The 20,803-nt window shown below is 38.2% G+C and overlaps 1 protein-coding gene across 2 annotated transcripts in view; it reads right to left on the reverse strand.

Moving 5' to 3' along the window:
- Positions 1-20,803, reverse strand: part of RGS7 (regulator of G protein signaling 7) — a 484,813-nt gene that overhangs the window by 64,015 nt on the left and 399,995 nt on the right. For both annotated transcript variants that reach the window (XM_040263568.1, XM_040263569.1), the window contains exons 5-9: positions 20,673-20,779; positions 14,785-14,836; positions 6,116-6,180; positions 4,693-4,769; positions 4,505-4,586 (exon numbers count right to left, since the gene is read on the reverse strand). In XM_040263568.1, coding sequence (XP_040119502.1) covers positions 4,505-4,586; positions 4,693-4,769; positions 6,116-6,180; positions 14,785-14,836; positions 20,673-20,779 — 383 coding nt within the window. The remainder of the gene's footprint in view (positions 1-4,504; positions 4,587-4,692; positions 4,770-6,115; positions 6,181-14,784; positions 14,837-20,672; positions 20,780-20,803) is intronic.

The raw sequence follows: 20,803 nt of genomic DNA on the forward strand, positions 1-20,803 counted from the left end.
CCTGGAGAATCTCATGGATGGAGGAGCCTGGTGGGCTACAGTCCAGGGGGTCCCAAAGAGTCGGACACGAATGAGTGAGTTGGCACCCAACTAGCTGCTCAAACTCAGTTAATATAGACTAAGATGGTTAGATCATTGCCAACTCAATGGACATGAATTTGAACAAACTCTGGGAGACAGTGGAGGACAGAGGAGCCTTCTGTGCTGCAGTCCCATGGGGTCGCAAAGAGCTGGACATGACTTAGCAACTGAACAACAACAATAAGACTCCATTAGCCCTTGAAGAGGCTTTATAAAAGTATCAAAACACTAAATACACAAGTCAACCCATATCTCAAATTATCTTTGCCATTTGTTACAATTTGGTCTATTTCCCCTACCATTATCTTGAATACAGTAAGTCCCCTACATATAAATGAGTTCCATTCCAAGAACACCTTGGGAAGTCTAATTTTTTTCATTAAGTCTAACATTGTTAGCCTGTGTACCCAACTAACACCACAGGCTATCTAGTACTGTGCTGTAACAGGTTTACAATACTTTTCACACAAATGATACATAAAAACAAATAAAAAATAAACAAAACATTTTTAATCTTATAATACAGTATCTTGAAAGATACAGTAGCACAGTACAACTGGCAATAGGGGCTGGCATCAAGTGAACAGGTAAGAAGAGTTACTGACTGGAGGAGACAGCAATAAGAGATGGAGGGCAAGCTGAAATTTCATTCATGCCTAAATTTGATGGCAAACATTCTGGCTCCTTGTTGGATTCAAGTCTATCTTCTTGAGAAAATGCTCCAGGGACGTCTGAGTAGTAGCCCGTTTTCTCTCATCGTAGATGACATGGTAGCTCTAGATTTCATTCTGAACGGCTGCTACAACCTTCATATACCATTCTGTGTTTGGGTCCTGTGCCTCAAAAGCGAACCGTGCCTTCTCAAATAAAGAAAATCCCTTTGCCATTTCCTGTGCTGTAAATCTCTTGTTCATTAGTTACTTCTTCTTTCTCTTGTCCCTCTTTGTCCTTTCTCTGGGCTCCAATTCCATCAGGTTTTCATTAGTAAGCTCCCTGTGCTGCACAGCAAGGAGTTCAATGAAGTTCTCCTCTTGTAGATTGACTAATAGCTTGAAATAAATATACTGTACTACTGAATTCTATACATTACTGTACAGTACAGCACACAAAAACACAACCACTTGTAGAGGATGTATGTACATGACAAGTACGCCAGACAAGTGAACCAACTTATGTGTTCGGACAGGAGGGCGCACATTATCAAGTCTGCAACTTGAAGGTTCAGATGTAGGGACATACTGTAGTTAGTGTTTGACAATTCTGTCTGGAGTCCTTAATAACTGAAGAGTCCTTCTCAGTGTTATGACTTTATTTTTTTTTTTTTTCGGCAGTAAACATGGATGTACTTAGGGAAACTAAATTTATTTCAAAAAGGTATTAAATGCAATAAATGAGTATACTGTTAAGTGATTTCACTAAAAAAAATCACAATACATATATTTTCTACATCTCTAAGTATAAACTCATAATATTTTACAATATTCTACATTAAATTTAAGTATACTTTAAAGATTCTGAGCTTCTTTTTGAGATTTCCCCTTCCTGACTATAATTCTGGCTAATTGTTTCCAACCTATTTTAATTAAATAAATGACAGCATCAAACCAGATCAAATCAAAGCAAACCAAACAAAATGCAATATAGTATATCACCTTGACTTAAACTAGTAAAAGTTTTATCAGGATTAATTGTTCTCTGCTAATAGTTTTTCCTGTGGTCATGTATGGATGTGAGAGTTGGATTGTGAAGAAGGCTGAGTGCCAAAGAATTGATGCTTTTGGACTGTGGTGTTGGAGAAGACTCTTGAGAGTCCCTTGGACTACAAGGAGATCCAGCCAGTCCATTCTGAAGGAGATCAGCCCTGGGATTTCTTTGGAAGGAATGATGCTAAAGCTGAAACTCCAGTACTTTGGCCACCTCATGCAAAGAGATGATTCATTGGAAAAGACTCTAATGCTAGGAGGGATTGGGGGCAGGAGGAGAAGGGGACGACAGAGGATGAGATGGCTGGATGGCATCACTGACTCGATGGACGTGAGTCTGAGTGAACTCTGGGAGTTGGTGATGGACAGGGAGGACTGGTGTGCTGCGATTCATGGGGTCGCAAAGAGTCGGACACGACTGAGCAACTGAACTGTACTGAACTGAAGGTTTAAGAGTAGGATTATGCAAGAGGAAATAAAATGAAACAAATCAACAAATAGCACTGCTAGGATAACTCCATTTTTGTCTTTGAAAACAAAGATATTAATATATTCATAAATCTAAAGCAATATAGGAAAAATATAATTATATAGCTTAAAACTTTTAATTAAATTGTGTTATAAATCTGTGAAATATGAATAGAGAGTCTTTTATTCCAATGAGAATATTAATTTCTATACTTTAAAAACATGCAGTAGTGTAGTCACAATTTTGTAATAAGACTTTTTCAAAACCAAAATAAAAATAAGGACATTTTTGGAGGTATAGTTATCTTAGAAAGTTCTTCTTCTTATTGTTTATTTAACACTACAGCCAATGAATAGAAGTATAGCTTGTGTATTTTGCTGGGGAAATAGCCATTAAAAGCTCTTTTAGGAATGTCTTGCTTAACAATCCTGCCAGCATCATCTCTGTCAATTAATCCTCAGTAAGCACTCAGAGTTCTAAAATCCAGACACAAGGCCGGACCTGTGTGACTGATACGGCCTCCAGACAAGTGTCATCACTTCACATGCACCTGGGACCACTTCAAAAACATTTCTTCTAATGGGATACAAAGTTGTAATATAAAAAATAACTAACTGAAGGTAGGGTTGGTTTAGGTGCATTACATTCTCAGAAACGTGCAGATAACCCAAAGCTCTATTTTTCTTTCCCTCTAGAAAATAAACAGTAACCAAGAATTGCATAACATGTTCATTTTAAGAGATATAAAGCCCCGCAGAGGTATCCACAAATTGAATAAGGGAAATGGAACTAACAGCTTCAGGGTGGTTTCTGCCTCCAGGTGCTCTTTGGGAGGACTTTCTAACTGAACACCTAGTGAGGGGTACAGCAGGGCCCCCCGGAGAACATTCATACGTGCCTTGCTCTGTGGAGAAACAGGACTGGAGCCTACTCACAATGGTTACAGGGCACATAGAAGGCACAGGACTGGCTGAGTAATTCCTGGGTAACTGAACAGGCAAGTGTGTTAAGGTGGGATCAGTTTACATGATCTGAGAACATGAGTTTTTGCTGTGGAATAGATGTGGGGATAGAAGGAGATCTGACATGGAACAAGTCCTCTTGAGTTGCCAAGAGTCATCAGATTTAAACTAGGCTAGAGATGGGCCATCAGATGTTCAGGAGCATAAAGTGGATGAACATGAGGACATAACTTATTAATCAGTTTCTATAGATGGCTTAAAACAAGCAAAAATCCTACTTCATATCCTTCTAATACTTATGCATGTGACCTCAACAATCTTTTTCACACCATGAGAAATAAAACTCAAGCTGAATTTTGAGTAGGAAAGACAGTTAAGTCTCAATTCTAATTTTTTGTGAATTCAAAAAAATTCCATATGAAATCTGACAGTTGAATTAATATCTAGAATTTAAATATATATAAAATTTTAATTTTAATCATATATATATAGACATGTGTATACAAACCTTTGGAAAACAGACCTGTTTTGGCCCATTCCCATAGGTAGTTGAGAGGAAAATTTTAAGATAGTCTCAAAGAATCTCGATTCATTTCTTGCTGTGATCCTGTTATTTAATAATACTATATAAATATCATTCTCTAGGTCTCTGTTTAAAGATATAAGCTCATAACCATTGTTTAATTCCTTACACAAAGTCTTCTGGTATTAATCAAGGTTGTTTGTTATTTGTTACTCTGGCTCATATGGTTTAACATTACTATTACTATAATATTACTATATAAGAAAACCAGCTAAGTTATTGTATATAGAGTCAATGACCAGTTACATCATTAGAAGAATGAGCTAAGCTGAAGCAGAGCCACCTAAAATGTTTCCATTAAAGCTGACATTCAAGGCAGGCTATTAGCAGATTTTAAAAAAGAAAACTTGGTGGAGGAATAACATTTTAACTCATACTTTTACTATAAATTCAGAAAAAAAATGTAGATTGGAAGCCATGCAAAACTACTTTGTTGCAGACTTTTTTCCTTCAAGTGTATGAAAGTATCAAGCACCTCAGAAGCAAAAAGTGAGTATGCAAGTAATGTCATGTTAGAAAAATGCAGTCTTGTAAATTAAATATTATACTGTTGAATATTCTAGTCACTTTATATAAAAGTGGCACTCTTCTCCTAAATTCACCATGACTTTGGGGGGGGGCAGAAATGGAATTACTACATTCTTCCTTTACTTTCCAAAGGCTGAAATTATGAATTCAGACAATGTTGGTGCATGTGCTTGCTCACCACAGGTCTGTGTACATCCCAGAAGGCTCTCTCTTGACTATCAAGGATCTTCCTTTCAATCTTGTCTCTCTTCTTGTCCACTCTGTTAACATCACAACAATGAAGAGTAAGCAGTGTTAATCATGGTGCCTCTGTGGATAAAAGGCCATAACTTGAACAAATCTTCCAAAAGACTCACAAGGACTCACTTTGCTTGTGCTTCTGCTTGCATAAAAATGAACTCCCACTTCCGGGCAAATGCTCTCTGTAGCCTGGCCAAGCTCTCCTGTAAAATATACCATGGAGAAGACATTCTGGAGCTCAGCCTTACTATGCCCCCTTCTAGTTTATCTACCATATGTGAAAAGTGAAAGTGGAAATCGCTCAGTCGTGTCCAACTCTGTGACCCCATGGACTATATAGTCCATGGAATTCTCCAGACCAGAATATTGGTGTGGGCAGCCTTTCCCTTCTCCAGGGACTCTTCTCAATCCAGGGATCAAACCCAGGTCTCCCACATTGCAGGCGGATTCTTTACCAGCAGAGCCACAGGGAAGCCCAAAAGCTATCTGTTTCTGCCCGGTTGTATACCATATGTACTTACCAAGAAAACATAAAAATTTCTTGGAGTAAGTGTACTTGGAATGATAAGTCATGCTCACTAAATGCAGCTAATCCTCAAATTAACAGTCACAGAGGACATAGGAAAGCCTATTACAAACATCAATATTAGTGAATATAACTAAAACCCCCAAATACTAAACTTACATTAAAAAGTGCTCAAGAGTAATCCATTGGATTTTTCTTTGCCCATTTTACTGAATAAGAAATCAGTACATTTCTACTACTAATTCAATAAGTTTATCTGGTTTTTGAGAAAAATGTAAACCTTTGGCCCCCTACTACCCATTTACAGATAGTGCTTTAAAAATCAGAAGTTTAGTAAATCAGAAGATAGCAATCATCTGAACAGATTACATGAGGTCAATTTAATCTGCTGATGGTGACCAACCTAAAGATTTTGCAAAAACCATTTTCCCAGTGTAAACACTCTTTAATATTCTAAGTTCGGATATCTTCATTATATACAGTATATATGTGTGTGTGTGTGTGTGTGTGTGTGTGTGTGTGTATACACATAAAGCTTTTGGGCTTCCTGGTAGCTCAGTGGCAAAGAATCTGCCTGCTAGTGCAGGAGATACAGGTTCGATCTCTGGGTCAGGAAAATCCCCCTGAAGAAGGAAATGGCAACCCACTCCAGTATTCTTGCCTGGCATAAATCCCATGGACAGAGAACCCTGGAGGGCTACATTCATGGAGTCACAAAGAGACACGACTTAGCGACTAAAAACAAATGACAACATACATAAAACTTTTACATTAAAGTCAATTTTAGCGAATAATATATACTTCCTACTTCTTCCCTGAATTTGTGTATTTAGAATTTCATCATCATTGTGAATGATGAGAGGAAGTAAGCAAGTAAGGGATATAGTAATTATGCTGTCCCTCCCTGGAAATCTGATCTCTAAGATTCATGAATGTAGAAAGTTCAGAGTGCCCAGAAATGACCATAGGCCTTATTCTTGCTCATCTTATACCTTTCTTTGCCAGGAAGTCCTTGGTACTTACAGCTTCATAGTCGGCCAGCTCCAGCCTTGCTTTGTTTTGCATTGTTCTTTTGCAGAGGTAAACCGCTGAAAGGGGGAAAAAAACACAATCATTTCTTGCCTGCTTATTTACTCTGAGGCACTAAAAATAAAAAATAGAGCATTATAAACCAAAGCATATTGGTCTTTGTCATTTTTCCCCAAGTTGTAAATTTCTGATTTTATCATTTTTGGGGGACAAAACAAATAATCTGTAACATCATTACTGAAATTCATGTGAAGAGAAAGTGTTAGTCGCTCAGTGGTGTCCAACTCTTTGTGACCCCAAGGACTGTATCCTGCTAGGCTCCTCTGTCCATGGGATTCTACAGACAAGAATACTGGAGTGGGTTGCTATTCCCTTCTCCAGGGGAATCTTCCCAACCCAGGAACTGAACCCAGATCTCCTGAATTGCAGGCAGATTCTTTACTGTCTGAGCCACTCAAACACAGTGGTAATTTTAAAAGATGTTATAAGAAAATAGACATGTTTAGAACCTTGGTAACCATTTCATATATCATTAAAAGTTCTCTCAGGGTACTGTACTAGCCTCTAGACAGGATTTAACCTCCAAAAAGCACTCAGCAACTGCTCAGTCATGTTCTAGTGATTCCATTCTATGAAATTCCTCTTGACACATTTTAACTCCAAGGCATTTCATCTGGTGGTTTGAACTGAATAGTCAGTCAGCTGGGCAGAAGAATTCTAGGTCCTTCCTATAAACTAAGCAGAGATGCTGTTCTTCCCCAGGTGGTAAACTATATCTAAAAGAGAAACGTTTATGATGGCTTTGCAATTCCGGCCCTTTGCCTCCCATTCCAGGAAATCAGCCTGAGGAGTAGTACTGGAGCTTGACAAACAGCATGGTGATTTGGAAGTACAATGTGTTATCCCTTACTTTTATTATAACAGCTGCCCAAAGCTTCACAAAGAGTCCAAGGAGCAACAGTAGGAGACTGAGCAGCCTTGGAATAATATTTCTAGGCCTAAAGAGAAACTTCTTTAACAATAACCTGACACCTCAGACTTAGCAGGTAAGCACAGCTCAGGTCAGCCACAGAAAACTTATCTGGCCAGAATTTGTTCTATAACAATGATAGAAATGCAAAGGCACAGCACATTTGTTCTTATTTTGTTGTTGTTCAGGGCTAAGTCATGTCCGACTCTATGCAGTCCCAAAGACCGTAGGCTGTCAGGCTCCTGTGTCTGCGGGATTTCCCAGATAAGAACACTGGAGTGGGTTGCCATTTCTATCTCTGGGGGATCTTTCTGACCCAGGGATGAAACCTATGTCTCCTGCATTGCAGGTGGATTCTTTACCACTTAGCCACCAGGGAAACCCCACAATTGGTGTGTGTTGTATTTTAGTCACTATGTCATGTCCGACTCTTGCGACCCCATGGACTGTAGCCTGCCAGGCTCCTCTGTCCATGGGATTCACCAGGCAAGAATACTGGAGTGGGCTTCCATTTCCTTCCCCAAGGATCATCCTGACCCAGGAATTGAACCCAGGTCTCCTGCTCTGCAGGTGGATTCTTTACCAACTGAGCTACAAAGGAAGCCCCACATTTGGTATATGTCCTTAATAGCTGAGAAAAGTAGCAACTATTCACTATATTATTGAAAGTCTTTACTGAATGCTCTGCTCAGTTAGATATCAGCAATCTTCTATTTATCTCACTTTTTCGTGCATTGAAAACTTGGCTCATAACTTGTGACCTTGACTGAACAAATCCTGTCACTCTCTGGAACTCAGCTGCCTCATCCTTAGCTGAGATGGTCAAACTGGATGACCTCTCAGGTTCCCTCCAGCTCTGAAATTTCATTACTGGATCAAGTCATGATTTAACACTGACATGGACATTCTGAGTCAAGGGAGAGTTGAAGGGCATGCAATTGCTATGCCAAAAGAAAATTTGGAACCCTGCCAGGTGTTCAAGTTTACTCTCTGACTTCACTTTCTTCAGGGTTCCTACAAGAGCTTTTGTCTAGTGTGATTTAAAACAATCTAAATCTCCTTCAAAGGGGATGACAGAGGACGAGATGGTTGGATGGCATCACTGACTCGAGTTTGAGCAAGCTCTGGGAGATGGTGAAGGACAGGGAAGCCTGGCGTTCTGCATTCCATGGGGTTGCAAAGGGTCGGACATGACTGAGTGACTGAACAACAACAAAATCTCTTTTCTGTTAAGAGAATATAGAAACAAAATACTAAAATCCCCACACCCTCTCCTTGCTTAAGGAAAATGTGAAACCAGACATCCAAATTTCTTGTTAAGCAGGTTTTAATTAAAAGAAAAAAATTTCTTTGGCAAATCACTTGGACTTAGAAGTAGTCTTATTTCAGCTCTTTGCCACACAAAAAAATGTTTATTATCTATCCAGAAAGTCTTAGGATATAGAATATTTACCTCCTAGGGTATGAAGTTTCTGTCTCTTAATTTCCCAGGCAAAGAAAATTTCAAAGACAAAAACCTGACTGAACAATAGTCTGCACCTTACCAGCCACTGTATATTAAAACAATGAAAAATAATGCCTCTGTTGTTGATTTGTGTATTCACTAAGAATGTTTTTCAGCTTTAATTGCTAGACTTGAGGAAATTGAGTCTTCATGAAATAGTATCACTAATTTGTAGATGGACTGAAGTATGCCAGGCTTCCCTGTCCTTCACCGTCTCCCGGAGCTAGCTCAAATTCATGTCCATTGAGTCAGTGATGCCATGATCTTACTTCTTTGAATGTTGAGTTTTAAGTCAGCTTTTTCATTCTCCTCCTTCACCTTCATCAAGAGGCTCTTTAGTTCATCTTCACTTTCTGCTATTAGTGTTATCTGCATATCTGAGGTTATTAATAGTTGATAGAGCAATCAAATATCTTCATTCCAGCTTGTCCTTCATCCAGCCTGGCATTTTACACGATGTACTCTGCATATAAGTTAAATAAGCAGGGTGACAATATACAGCCTTGATGTACTGCTTTCCCAATTTTGAACCAGTTTGCTTTTCCATGTCTGGTTCTGTTGCTTCTTGACCTGCATACAGGTTTCTAAGGAGGCAGGTAAGGTTTGCCTATTAGTGCTTACTTATATTCTGACTAATTGTAAAAGACCCTGATGCTGTGAAAGATTGAGTGCAGGAGCAGAAGAGAGTGATAGAGGATGTGATGGTTGAGTGGTGTCACTGACTCAATGGACATGAGTTTGAGCAAACTCTGGGAGATAGTGAAGGACAGGGAAGTCTGGCGTGCTGCAGTCTAGGGGGTCGCAAAGAGTTGGACATGACTTAGCGACTGAACAACAATATTATAAATGATCTCATTTATATGAGATCATTTTTTTTAATTTTAAAATTTTCCCTTTCATTCTTTGATCGTCAAAAAGTCTATATAAGGATTGTAAGCAGTCTTTTATTTTCATGGCCACCACAACTATTTTTCTTTAGTAAAACTTTAAATGAAATAAATGTGCTTCCTGTAGTTATTAAGCCTAAGCAAAATGGGAAGTCTGGTTGTATACTGACACTGTCAAAGCCCTTTTTATTGTTGTTGTTTAGTTGCTACGCTGTGTCCAACCCTTTTACAACCTAATGGACTGTAGCCTGCCAGTTTCCTCCAGCCAAGGGATTCTCCAGGCAAGGATACTGGAGTGGGTTGCCATTTTTCCCACCAGGGGATCTTCTCCACCAGGGATCAAACTCGCCTCTCTTATGTCCCTTGCATTGGCAGGTAGGTTCTTTACCACTGAGCTATCTGGGAAGTCCCAGAACCTTTGAGGCTGAAGGTCCTCAAAACATCCTGGAGGAAATAGAGCATTGGCTGAATGTTTTGGGGCACAAACCATCACTCTGCAAGATAAGACAAGTTCTGGACAATTTTCATTGTTAAATTGTTAAAAGTTCCTTATGTTGAGAACATTTCTGCCTTTCTGCAGTTGGCATACATTGGTCTCAGTTGACCCTAGGATGAGATGAGTGAGGCATTTGCCTACAGGATAAGTCAAGACATTGCCAAATTACCCACTAATCAAGAAAATAAATAATACTTTAATGTAACATATCAGAGAAGGCAATGGCAACCCACTCCAGCATTCTTGCCTGGAGAATCCCAGGGATGGGGGAGCCTGGTGGGCTGCCATCTATGGGGTCGCACAGAGTCGGACACGACTAAAGCGATTTAGCAGCAGCAGCAGCAGCAATGTAACATATGCAAAAATAAAACTGCAAAAAATCTACAATGAACAAAACATAAAAGTATTCAATAAGGACATGCTCCAACAGGGCCAGGATTTGGGTGCAGTGATGAGGTGAGTCATAAAAGTATAGCATCAGCTCCTGTCTTTATTGGAAATTTCAATTTCTTGAGGTCCACATTCTGTTTGAACACTGGAGATTGCACCCTTAACAGGAGCCAGATGAAAGATGTTGGTTGATGTGTGTTCATCTGCAGGAATTTCAATGTGCATTGTTTGCTTATAATATCAGTAAACTTCCCATCTCTCGCTTCTGTTTGAGTTTTCTATCACCACTACAGTCTATACTTCTTACCACAGTTCTCTAAAAAACTTCCTTGGGTCTTGGCCTCCAGCTTTCATTGCAATCCCTTTACTAGATGATTCTTGATGTAAATACACGGGAAATTCATTCTTGACTCCATTTTAATTGGATTGGATTTTTTTTTTTGTACTTGGGTGAAAAAAATATCAGAAATCTCACACAACTTAATTTTCAAAGAATGGTGTTTTTTTCCATAGCCCTTAACACGATCAACATATTCTACTTTTCTACAAAACCAAGGTAATCATGGAAAAGTGTTCCTCCATATAAACTGGCTTGTAGATGTTTATGCTCTGCAGAGGCTTTCCAGTAAGTTTCAATTGGTGATGAAAACAGACATTAGATATTGACAGAATATAAGAAGCATTCTTTAAATCTACTTTAATCAATAAGCTTTGTCTGTCCCAAGCTGTCAAAGAAAAAACAGCTAAGTAATCACTATTATTTCTGTTGGGCCTTCCAACCCAACTACAGCATCAACATCCTCTTTATAAGAAAGTGTTCATGCTTTATAAATGTTCTTTAAACAAACAGTGGTGGGAAATTCAAAGTTGGATACTTTGAATCACTTCTATACTTGTAGGTAAAAAGAAAAATCACAGAAGACAAAGCATCATTGCCTATAGGAGTGGTATAGTGTCTGAGATCATTATCATTTCACTTTCTCTTTGTCTATAACCTTTTAATGAATATTTATTTTATTGTTCACTTGTATAATAATATACTTGCATATTAATCTTCACTTGTATAATAAACCAAGCAAATGAGACATAAACAGGTATATGTTTATTCAGGGGGGAAAAACAAACAGAATAATAAAGACTATGCCTACTTTTAGTTAAAAATTAAATGCTCTCCAGGTTTGGGAGAAAGTTTAGACAATGACTCTCATTAAATGGACTCTGACAAGAGCTAATGTTAAACCAAATGATATTAATAATTTTGAGATGATTGACTTTGAGAGATGTTCCATAAATTATTTTCTGTGTAAGCCATGCCATTTCCTCGTGTTTAGCACTAAAACATTAATCTATCACGAAGTGTTGAAATATGAACTGCAATTGTAAACACTAACATATTCATGAAAAACACAAAAGATGTATTGAAAGAACATTAAGAATAAGAATTTGCTTTTATGCAAGGAACAGGGAAAGCGTATCTGTCAGTAAATAATAATGACGTGAAAACAATTTTGATCCATTAGGTATGAGAGGAACAATACCAGTTTTCTTAGGCATATTAATTTTGATTCATTCAACAATTTTAGGGAGTCAGTATTATTATCTTTTTTTTATTGAAAAGCAAGCAGACAGGCTCAGAGATGTAACAAGCCTTGCCCAAAGTTACACAGTTGGTATGTCACTCTGATGTACCAGCTGAGTTCAGGTCTGTCTGCCTCCATCACCTGAGTTTTTCTCCATGAGCTCCTTTTCGGATGTCCAGGTGTTTTCTTCACTAGTATGTCATACTCTTTGGTGAAATAATTCCCAGGCACCATCCCAGGTTAGAACTGGACATGGAACAACAGACTGGTTCCAATAGCGAAAGGAGTACGTCAAGGTGGTGCATTGTCGCCCTGATTATTTAACTTCTATGCAGAGTACATCATGAGAAATGCTGGGCTGGAAGAAGCACAAGCTGGAATCAAGATTGCTGGGAGAAATATCAATAACCTCAGACATGCAGATGACAACACCGTTATGGCAGAAAGAGAAGAACTTTCACTCTTGATGAAAGTGAAAGAAGAGAGTGAAAAAGTTGGCTTAACACTCAATATTCAGAAAACAAAGATCATGGCATCTGGTCCCATCACTTCATGGCAAATAGATGGGGAAACTGGAAGCAGTGACAGACTTTATTTTGGGGGCTCCAAAATCACTGCACATGGTGACTGCAGCCATGAAATTAAAAGATGCTTGCTTCTTGGAAGAAGAGTTATGACCAATCTAGACAGCATATTAAAAAGCAGGGACATTACTTTACCAACAAAGGTCCATCTGATCAAAGCTATGGTTTTTCCAGTAGTCATGTATGGATGTCAGAGTTGGACTATAAAGAAATCTGAGTGCTGAAGAACTGATGCTTTTGAACTGTGGTATTGGAGAAGACTCTTTAGAGTCCCTTGGACTGCCAGGAGATCCAACCAGTCCATTCTAAAGGAAACCAGTCCTGAATATTCATTGTAAGGATGGATGCTGAAGCTGAAACTCCAATACTTTGGCCACCTGATGCAAAGAAATCACTTATTTGAAAAGGCCCTGATGCTGGGAAAGATTGAAGGCAGGAGGAGAAGGGGATGACAGAGGTTGAGATGGTTGGATGGCATCACCGACTCAATGGACATGAGTTTGAGTAAACTCCAGGAGTTGGTGATACAAGGAGGCCTGGAGTGCTGCAGTCCACGAGGTCACAGAGTCAGACACGACTGAGCGACTGAACTGAACTGAACAATCCCAGGATGGACAAAACTCTCCACAAAGTTCTCCAACTCAGATATACCAATCAGAAAGCTGTTGTTTTTTTTTTTTTTTTTAAGTAACTTCTTTCTTTAAGTATCTCAGTTTTGAAGAATGTGTACCCTGAAAGTGTTAGTCGCTCAGTTGTGTCCTACTCTTTGCAATCCCACGGACTACAGCCTGCCAGGCTTCTCTGTCCATGGGATTTTCCAGGCAAGAATACTTGGAGTGGGTTGCCATTTCTTTCTCCAGGTGACCTTCCTGACCCAAGAATTAAACCCGGGTCTCCCACATTGTGAGCAGACTCTTTACCGTCTGAGCCACTTGGTAAGTATACCCTGCTGGGTACCCTGGATGAAACAAAGCAACATTCCTCCCACTAGAAAAGAATCATCTATTCTATTAATTGTTAAGTACTCTGGTTTTTAGATTGTTTTCCGTAAGTTATGTTAGTTTGAATTTTTCGTTGGCACATGACCACCTGGATGAACTATGAAATCCAAATTTGACAAAAATGCGGGATGACTTCATTGGTTTTTTATGGACTTTCCTATGGTTTTCTATCAAATGTCTTTCCAGGAGGCAAAGAAAGCCAGATTGCTGTCAAGTTTCTGTCTTTGCATATGCTGGCCCTTTCTCTGCCTCAAATGCCTTCTCTGCCTTGCTTCCTGAAAAATTTCCCCTCTTTTAAAATCCACCTCAAATGCTCTCAGTTCCTTTGTGAGATCACTCTGGAAACCCTCAAAGTAATTCTCTTATTCTTACAAAGTTCCATCTATTTTACATATACCACTATTAACATTCACTAGGCACTTCACAGCAACTTCTTTTGTGTAATTCTCTTTTCTCATCTAGCCTATGAGTTACTCAATAGTATAGATAAAGTCAGAGTCTCCTTATCCCAGCACCTACTATGGCCCTTGGCATTGAAATAAATCCTCAATAAATACTTGTAAAAATGATATTTAAAAACCATACAATATTATGTTTGAAAACTGTAGCCTTCAGGAAAATGTAAGAAGCGGCACTTATTAGGAGCCTGTTTCCTTGAAGAGTTTAATTAAAATCATGGTTGCTGAACTGAGTTAGACTGAAGTAGATTTGAAGTAGACTGAAGTTGATTCACTATGATTGAATTTCCTACTGTATCTTTTCTTTTGTTTGCATTTGGCCTTTCATGTTTAACAAAACCTTCTGCTAACAGAATCACAAGATCCCTCAAATAATAGTGAGAAAAGTGCAGTGTGGAAGGCAAGGGACTTACTACAAATCATAGCTAAATAGAAGAGGTGAACAAAAATTCTGGCTCTCTGAACCCCTTTGTTACTCTTTCCAGTAGACCAGTGTGGTGCAGAAAAATAATAATAATAATAGTCCTTTTAGGTTTATTTATAGCTCTTTAATCTATTCAAAGGAAAAGTATTTTTTTTAATAGTCACAGGAGACACTATAACATGGAATAAGCTGCCACCAGATTTGGTGACTTTCCAAACAAGGTCATTTATAAATTCAATGTTAGAAATATTACTCCCATATTGAAATTTTTAGTATTCTCTTCTCAGTGACAAACAATAAAATGCAAGCACGTGCTCATCCATACATAATGGTATTGTCAACAATAAAATGAGGAGATATTGCACTGACCATAGTCTGTGTTTTCCGGCTCCCAACAATTTGATGGCCAAAAATAGGGTGTCTGTGGAATGAAAAGAAGTGGAACTTAGGTTAAACACATAAAGAACTAGTGGGGCTCCTGGTTTATGAGCCGTGTTTATCTTCAGCAATCATCTAGAACAGTTTGCTAACAATGTGTTTTATTATCTAGAAAAAAATTCTCAGAGAGGCACTGTAAGGTTTTCCTTTTAAATTTACTTTGCTAATCAATTGTTCAGCCTGTATTAAACAGCGTACCTTTGTGTCATCTGACATAAAGGTAAAAGGTAAAGGTAAAAGGTAAAAGGACTGATTGCACTATTTATATAGAAGTGTTAATCCACAAAGACTGAAAGCAAAGTATTATATTCACTAAGACTCATGATGAAATAAGTTTATATTTAGCACATTATTTTTGTTGATTCATGTATTTCATCATTGCCCTCCATATATCCAAAAGCACAACCATCAGAATCCTTCCTTAAGATGGACAAACAGTTGCCTGGCTCTATTAATTATATAATGCAGTTCTCAACATTATCCAGCTAGATTAAAACAACTTTTCTCCTTCACTTTAAAAAACACTTCTTCATAGAAACACTTACTGCTCTAAAATTTTAAACTGCACAAGTCAGAGATCAGTTTTTTAAACTAATACCTTACTTGACTGCTTAACAATAGACATATATGATTCTGTGAAATTCTAGAAACTGACTGATGAAACTACAAAGAAAATGTCTGATCAGGAAAACCAATTATTATTATCAGCAGGTTATATTTTCTGATAGGCCTTTTCTAGCCCTGATGGCTGGACATGCTTGACTCCAAACCCTGAGCAAACTCCAGGATTATCTGTCTGCTCTTTCAAATTGTTCCTTGGATGATGATGGCCCTGGGATTCAATGAAACAGTCTCTGCAGACATCAGACTTGTGGATTTAATTATATTTATTTGTCAATTACATTAACAATCAGGTTAACAATCTGTGTGTAGCAAGCATATTTGGTGTAATCTCTGATTGCACGCATGCATGCTCAGTCACTTAGTCATGTCCAATTCTTTGCGACGCTATGGACTGTAGCCAGCCAGGGTCCTCTGTCCATAGAATTTTCCAAACAAGAATACTGGATTGGGTTGCTGCTTTCTTCTTCAGAAGATCTTTTCAACCCAGGGATTAAACCCATATCTCCTACCTCTCTTGCACTAGCAAGCGGATTCTTTGCCACTGCACCACCTGGGAAGCCCAATTTCTGATTACCAGTTTGATAATTCTGCCTCCTAGAAGAGGGATTCTCAAAGAGGGGAAAAGGGTAATTGGGAGCACTTTTTGAATCTCTGAGAGAGGGTCCTTCCAAACTGTTCAGGACCCCCAGGGGATTTGATTCACTTTCTATACTTTCTTGGAAATTGCTCCGGTATCATAAAGAAGGCTACTAATACTAATTCTGTATACAGGTGAACAAATTTAGAGGGTAAAAGGTTGAAGCACTAGATAAAGGGGGATATCAAGGCTTTATACAGCAGCCCCCCCATTGGCAAATAAATTCACTTAACCCAATTTGAGTGCAAAATTGGGTCACTGTTCTAGGGGAAGCATAGAGAAACATAGAAAAAATCTTCTTTTTAAGCAGGCTGCTAGTGTTTGAGATACTTCTCAGAAAATGCATTATTCCCTTTGGGTTGCTTCTTTAGTTTGGGGGATGTGTGTGTGTACACAAGCATATTTATTTAATTTTTAAAATATACACTCTAGTCAGACTGGTCAAACACACACTTTTTTTTTTTTCCTCAAAACTACAAGGAATGTTTTCATCAGTATTCTTACAATTTTATTTTTCTATCATTTATTTAGTGAAAACTCCCTGACTGTAAAATAAATAACTGAAACTATTTTATCCTGTGATATTATGTGGAAAGATGTTTCCAAGTCTTCCAAGGAGACAAAACCAGTCAATACTAAAGGAAATCAACCCTGAGTATTCATTAGAAGGACTGATGCTGATGCTGAAGCTGAAGCTCCAATGCTGTGGCCACTTGAGGCAAAGAGCCAACTCATTAGAAAAGACCCTGATGCTGAGAAAGACTGAAGGCAGGAGGAGAAGGGAGCACCAGAGGATGAGATGGTTGCATGTGTGGTATCATTGACTCAACGGACATGAATTTGAGCAGGTTTCAGGAGAGGGCAAAAGACAAGGTTGACTGGTGTGCTGCAGTCCATGGGGTCACAAAGAGTCAGACAGGTCTAAGCGACTGAACAACAACAACATTAAGTGGAAAAGGCATAAAACTAACACTCTTTACTAATATTGCAATATTTTTTCTAGGAAACATATTTTGACTTATAGTAAAAGACAATTTCTTCCCCAGATGGCTCTAGTGGTAAAGAACCTGTCTGCTAATATAGGAGATGTAAGAGACATGGGTTTGATCCCTGGGTCAGGAAAATCCCCTGGAGGAGGAGATGGTAAGTCACTCCAGTATTCTTGCCTAGAGAATCCCATGGACAGAGGAGCTTAGGGGACTACAGTTCATAGGGTCACAAAGAGTCAGATGTGACTGAAATGACTTGCACAGCACAAAGCACAAAAGGCAATTTAAAGAATAACAAATCTTATAGTTTGCTGGAATTTAAAAATTTACTTTCACAGTTCAGCTAGACTTTAGGACACTTTAGTGTATGAGTTTCTTTGTTTTTCAGAGTTGGGTTCTATAGCTGTGATTAAACAGATTCAAAACTGTCTAGCCATCACTCAGTAATCTTTGGCACATATACTAACGTGATGAAAGTCATGAAAGTGATCTGGATAATCATGTCAGATCTCAATTTCAGTTAGCTAAGGAGAATAATTAGACAATTACAAGTTTACAGTACATACAAAAGTCACATGATTGAAAATTTACACAATGCAGGATACCAGTGAAACTGTTTGTCTCAAACTTATGACCCAAAGCTTCTTCAGATTCCTAATGATGGCCAGAATCTCAATCATTTCCTGAAGCAACTATAAACACAACATTGTAGCTTCCTAGTTTAATTCATGAATTTTAAAATCCTTTCATGGAATTGAATTTCAATTTAATGTAATAAAGAACTTAATGCTGCCTGGAACCAATGCAAAAATGGAAGAATATACCTTGAACAATAATGTGTTTTCTATTTCTAGAGCTGTTCAAATATAGATTAAGTAATGCCTTAGTAGACACTGTAGCAGGAATTAAATTATAGATTAAGTAATGCCTTAGTAGACACTGTAGCAGGAATTAAATTATCCCTGACTTTGGTGAGGTTTCTTTTGTTTGCTTTTAAAACCTTGGTTTTAAGATTGTATGGTTATTAGATTTACAAATATATCATATTTATATCCTATTTTGAACATGTGTATATGTCATTAAAGTATTTAACATTAATTCATATAATTTAAAAGATTATCTATCATCTATTGGAAGGACTGATGTTGAAGCTGATACTCTAATACTTTGGCCACCTGATGCGAAGAGCTGACTCATTTGAAAAGACCTGATGCTGGGAAAGATTGAAGGCAGGAGAAGGGGACAACAGAGGATGAGATGGTTGGATGGTATCACCAACTCGATGGACATGAGTTTGAGTAAGCTCCAGAAGTTGGAGATGGACAGGGAGGCCTGGTGTGCTGCAGTCCATGGGGTTGCAAAGAGTTGGACATGACTGAGCGACTGAACTGAACTGATCATCTATTTAGGTATATCAAACTTGGCAATCTTCTGCCTGTACCTAGAAGTAAGGTAAGAGATCTGGGTTTGATCCCTGGGTTGGGAAGATCCCCTGGAGAAGGGAAAGGCTACCCACCCTAGTATTCTGGCCTGGAGAATTCCATGGACTGTATAGGGTCGCAAAGAGTTGGACACGACTGTGCGGCTTTCATTTTCACTTTCACTTTCAAGACATCACTACTAATTTTCAGCCATGCCTCAGCTAGTTTGTTTTGAGGGAAATTTTTGAATTCAATAATTGTCAAGAGGTAGATTATATTCAGGGCTTCCCAGGTGGTGCTAGTGGTAAAGAACCCAGCTGCCAATGCAGGAGACATAAGAGACAAGGGTTCAATTCCTGGGTTGGGAAGAACCCTTGGAGGAGTGCATGGCAACCCACTCCAGTATTCTTGCCTGGAGAATCCCATGGACAGAGGAACCTGGTGGGTTACAGTCCATAGGACAGCAAAGAGTCGGACATGACTGAAATGACCTACCACACACACAAACAGGCAGATTATATTCAATGCCTCCCGTACAGATATATTAATCTTATACATAGATGATTTTACTTGTAAATTGACAGTGATGATGGATAAAAGTTGGTATTTTATTAAAAAAATATCTTTCATTTAGAATTTGTAAAAAAAAATTTTAGGCCTAATGTTTACTTTATAGTCTGTATATGAAAAATTCATATAAGAAAATAAGATTTCATGGAAAATATAACCCTGCAATACCAAAGTAACTCCTTTAAAAATCAAAAAAAATGTTAGTAGCACATACAAAATTTCCTTTCTAATAACTAATAATTTTTATTCACTAAAATGCTAACCTTAGGACCACAAGTTACTCTAACTTAATAATAAGCTATTTTAAGCACTATTGCTTTAAATTTAACTGTTCTAAGGATAAAGCTTCATTATTTTAAAGACTTTTTAAATTAAGTGATCCAACTAATTTCAGTTGCTTGAATACTTAGGTCAGTATCACAATTTCAGGAGGTTGCATTATTTCCTAGCTATTCAGTGTAAAATCCAATGATTATTTCCTGGGATAGAAGTGCTCTGTAAGAGTGAGACTACTCTAGGAGGACAATGAGCTTTGAGAACAACTTTTTTTTTCAAAACATATTCCCTCTGTTCTCCGTTTCCCCAAGCAAGTCCTTAGGCACTCAAGTCACTTATTTAATCAATAAATCATACCTAGTGAGAAGAATGCTCCAATGTCTAAAAGTGGGACAATGGGAAGAATCCTCTGAAAGTACCTAGAGCTAGAGTTTGAACTCTGGCATATGTGCCTTAATTTTACAGACTGGAATCCACTAGTCAGTTACTAATGAATCATAATGTCTAATGAAATGTAGAATATACTTCAGGTAAATCATCGTAACTCAAGCGTCAACTGTGTGCCCAATGACCAAAACTGGAGTCCATAATCATTTCCTCAAAAATTATTCTTTATAGGTATCTCATTTGAAAATGACTTAGAATAACTCTTGTCAGTTAATAAGTTATCTAAGATGGCCTCGTGAGTATATACATGCAAAGCATCATGGGTGTCCTTCACAGACTTTTTCAGTCACCAAGTCATTTCCAACTCTTTGTGATCCCATAGACTGCAGCATGCTAGGCTTCCCTGTCCCTCATTATCTCCTGGAGTTTGCTCAAACTCCAGTTCACTGAGTCGGTGATGTCATCCAACCATCTCATCCTCCATTGCCCCTTTCTCCACAGACTTATAGAAGGTCTCAGACATGCAGAGGATATGTATTTATTAGTTAATTCTATCCTGGAGCTTCAAGCATTCCCATGACTGTTTGCTTGGACTGTAGATGGCTCTGGATGACATAGGGTCCAGAGTATAACAAATTTAGTTACCATCTCTCAACTTCCTTCCTAGCAAATACATATAATTTACAGATGACTCTCTCATCTTCCTGAATTCCACTGTCACTCTGAATTATTCTCAAACTTTTAATATAAAATATAACTTCAATCATTACACAACTTAGCTTTCACAAATCATTAATTAGTTAGATTCTAACTAGCTCAAGTCAAAGTAAAATAAGTCAAGTCTCAAAATTTCTGTAAAAACAATGAAAATGCAGACATATTTTTACTTTTAAATAATACTTTTAATAAACTTACTTGGAAGCGGTAAAAGGTGCCATCATCCTTGAGTGTGAGGACATGATCCGAGATTGGAAAGAAGTAGCCATGGGCAGCCATTAGCGTTCCCAAATGGAGTGCCTCCACTAGTTCATGAAAACAAATGGGAA

This window comes from Oryx dammah, unplaced genomic scaffold (assembly GCF_014754425.2).
Source record: "Oryx dammah isolate SB20612 unplaced genomic scaffold, SCBI_Odam_1.1 HiC_scaffold_21, whole genome shotgun sequence".
Taxonomy (NCBI): Eukaryota; Metazoa; Chordata; class Mammalia; order Artiodactyla; family Bovidae; genus Oryx; species Oryx dammah.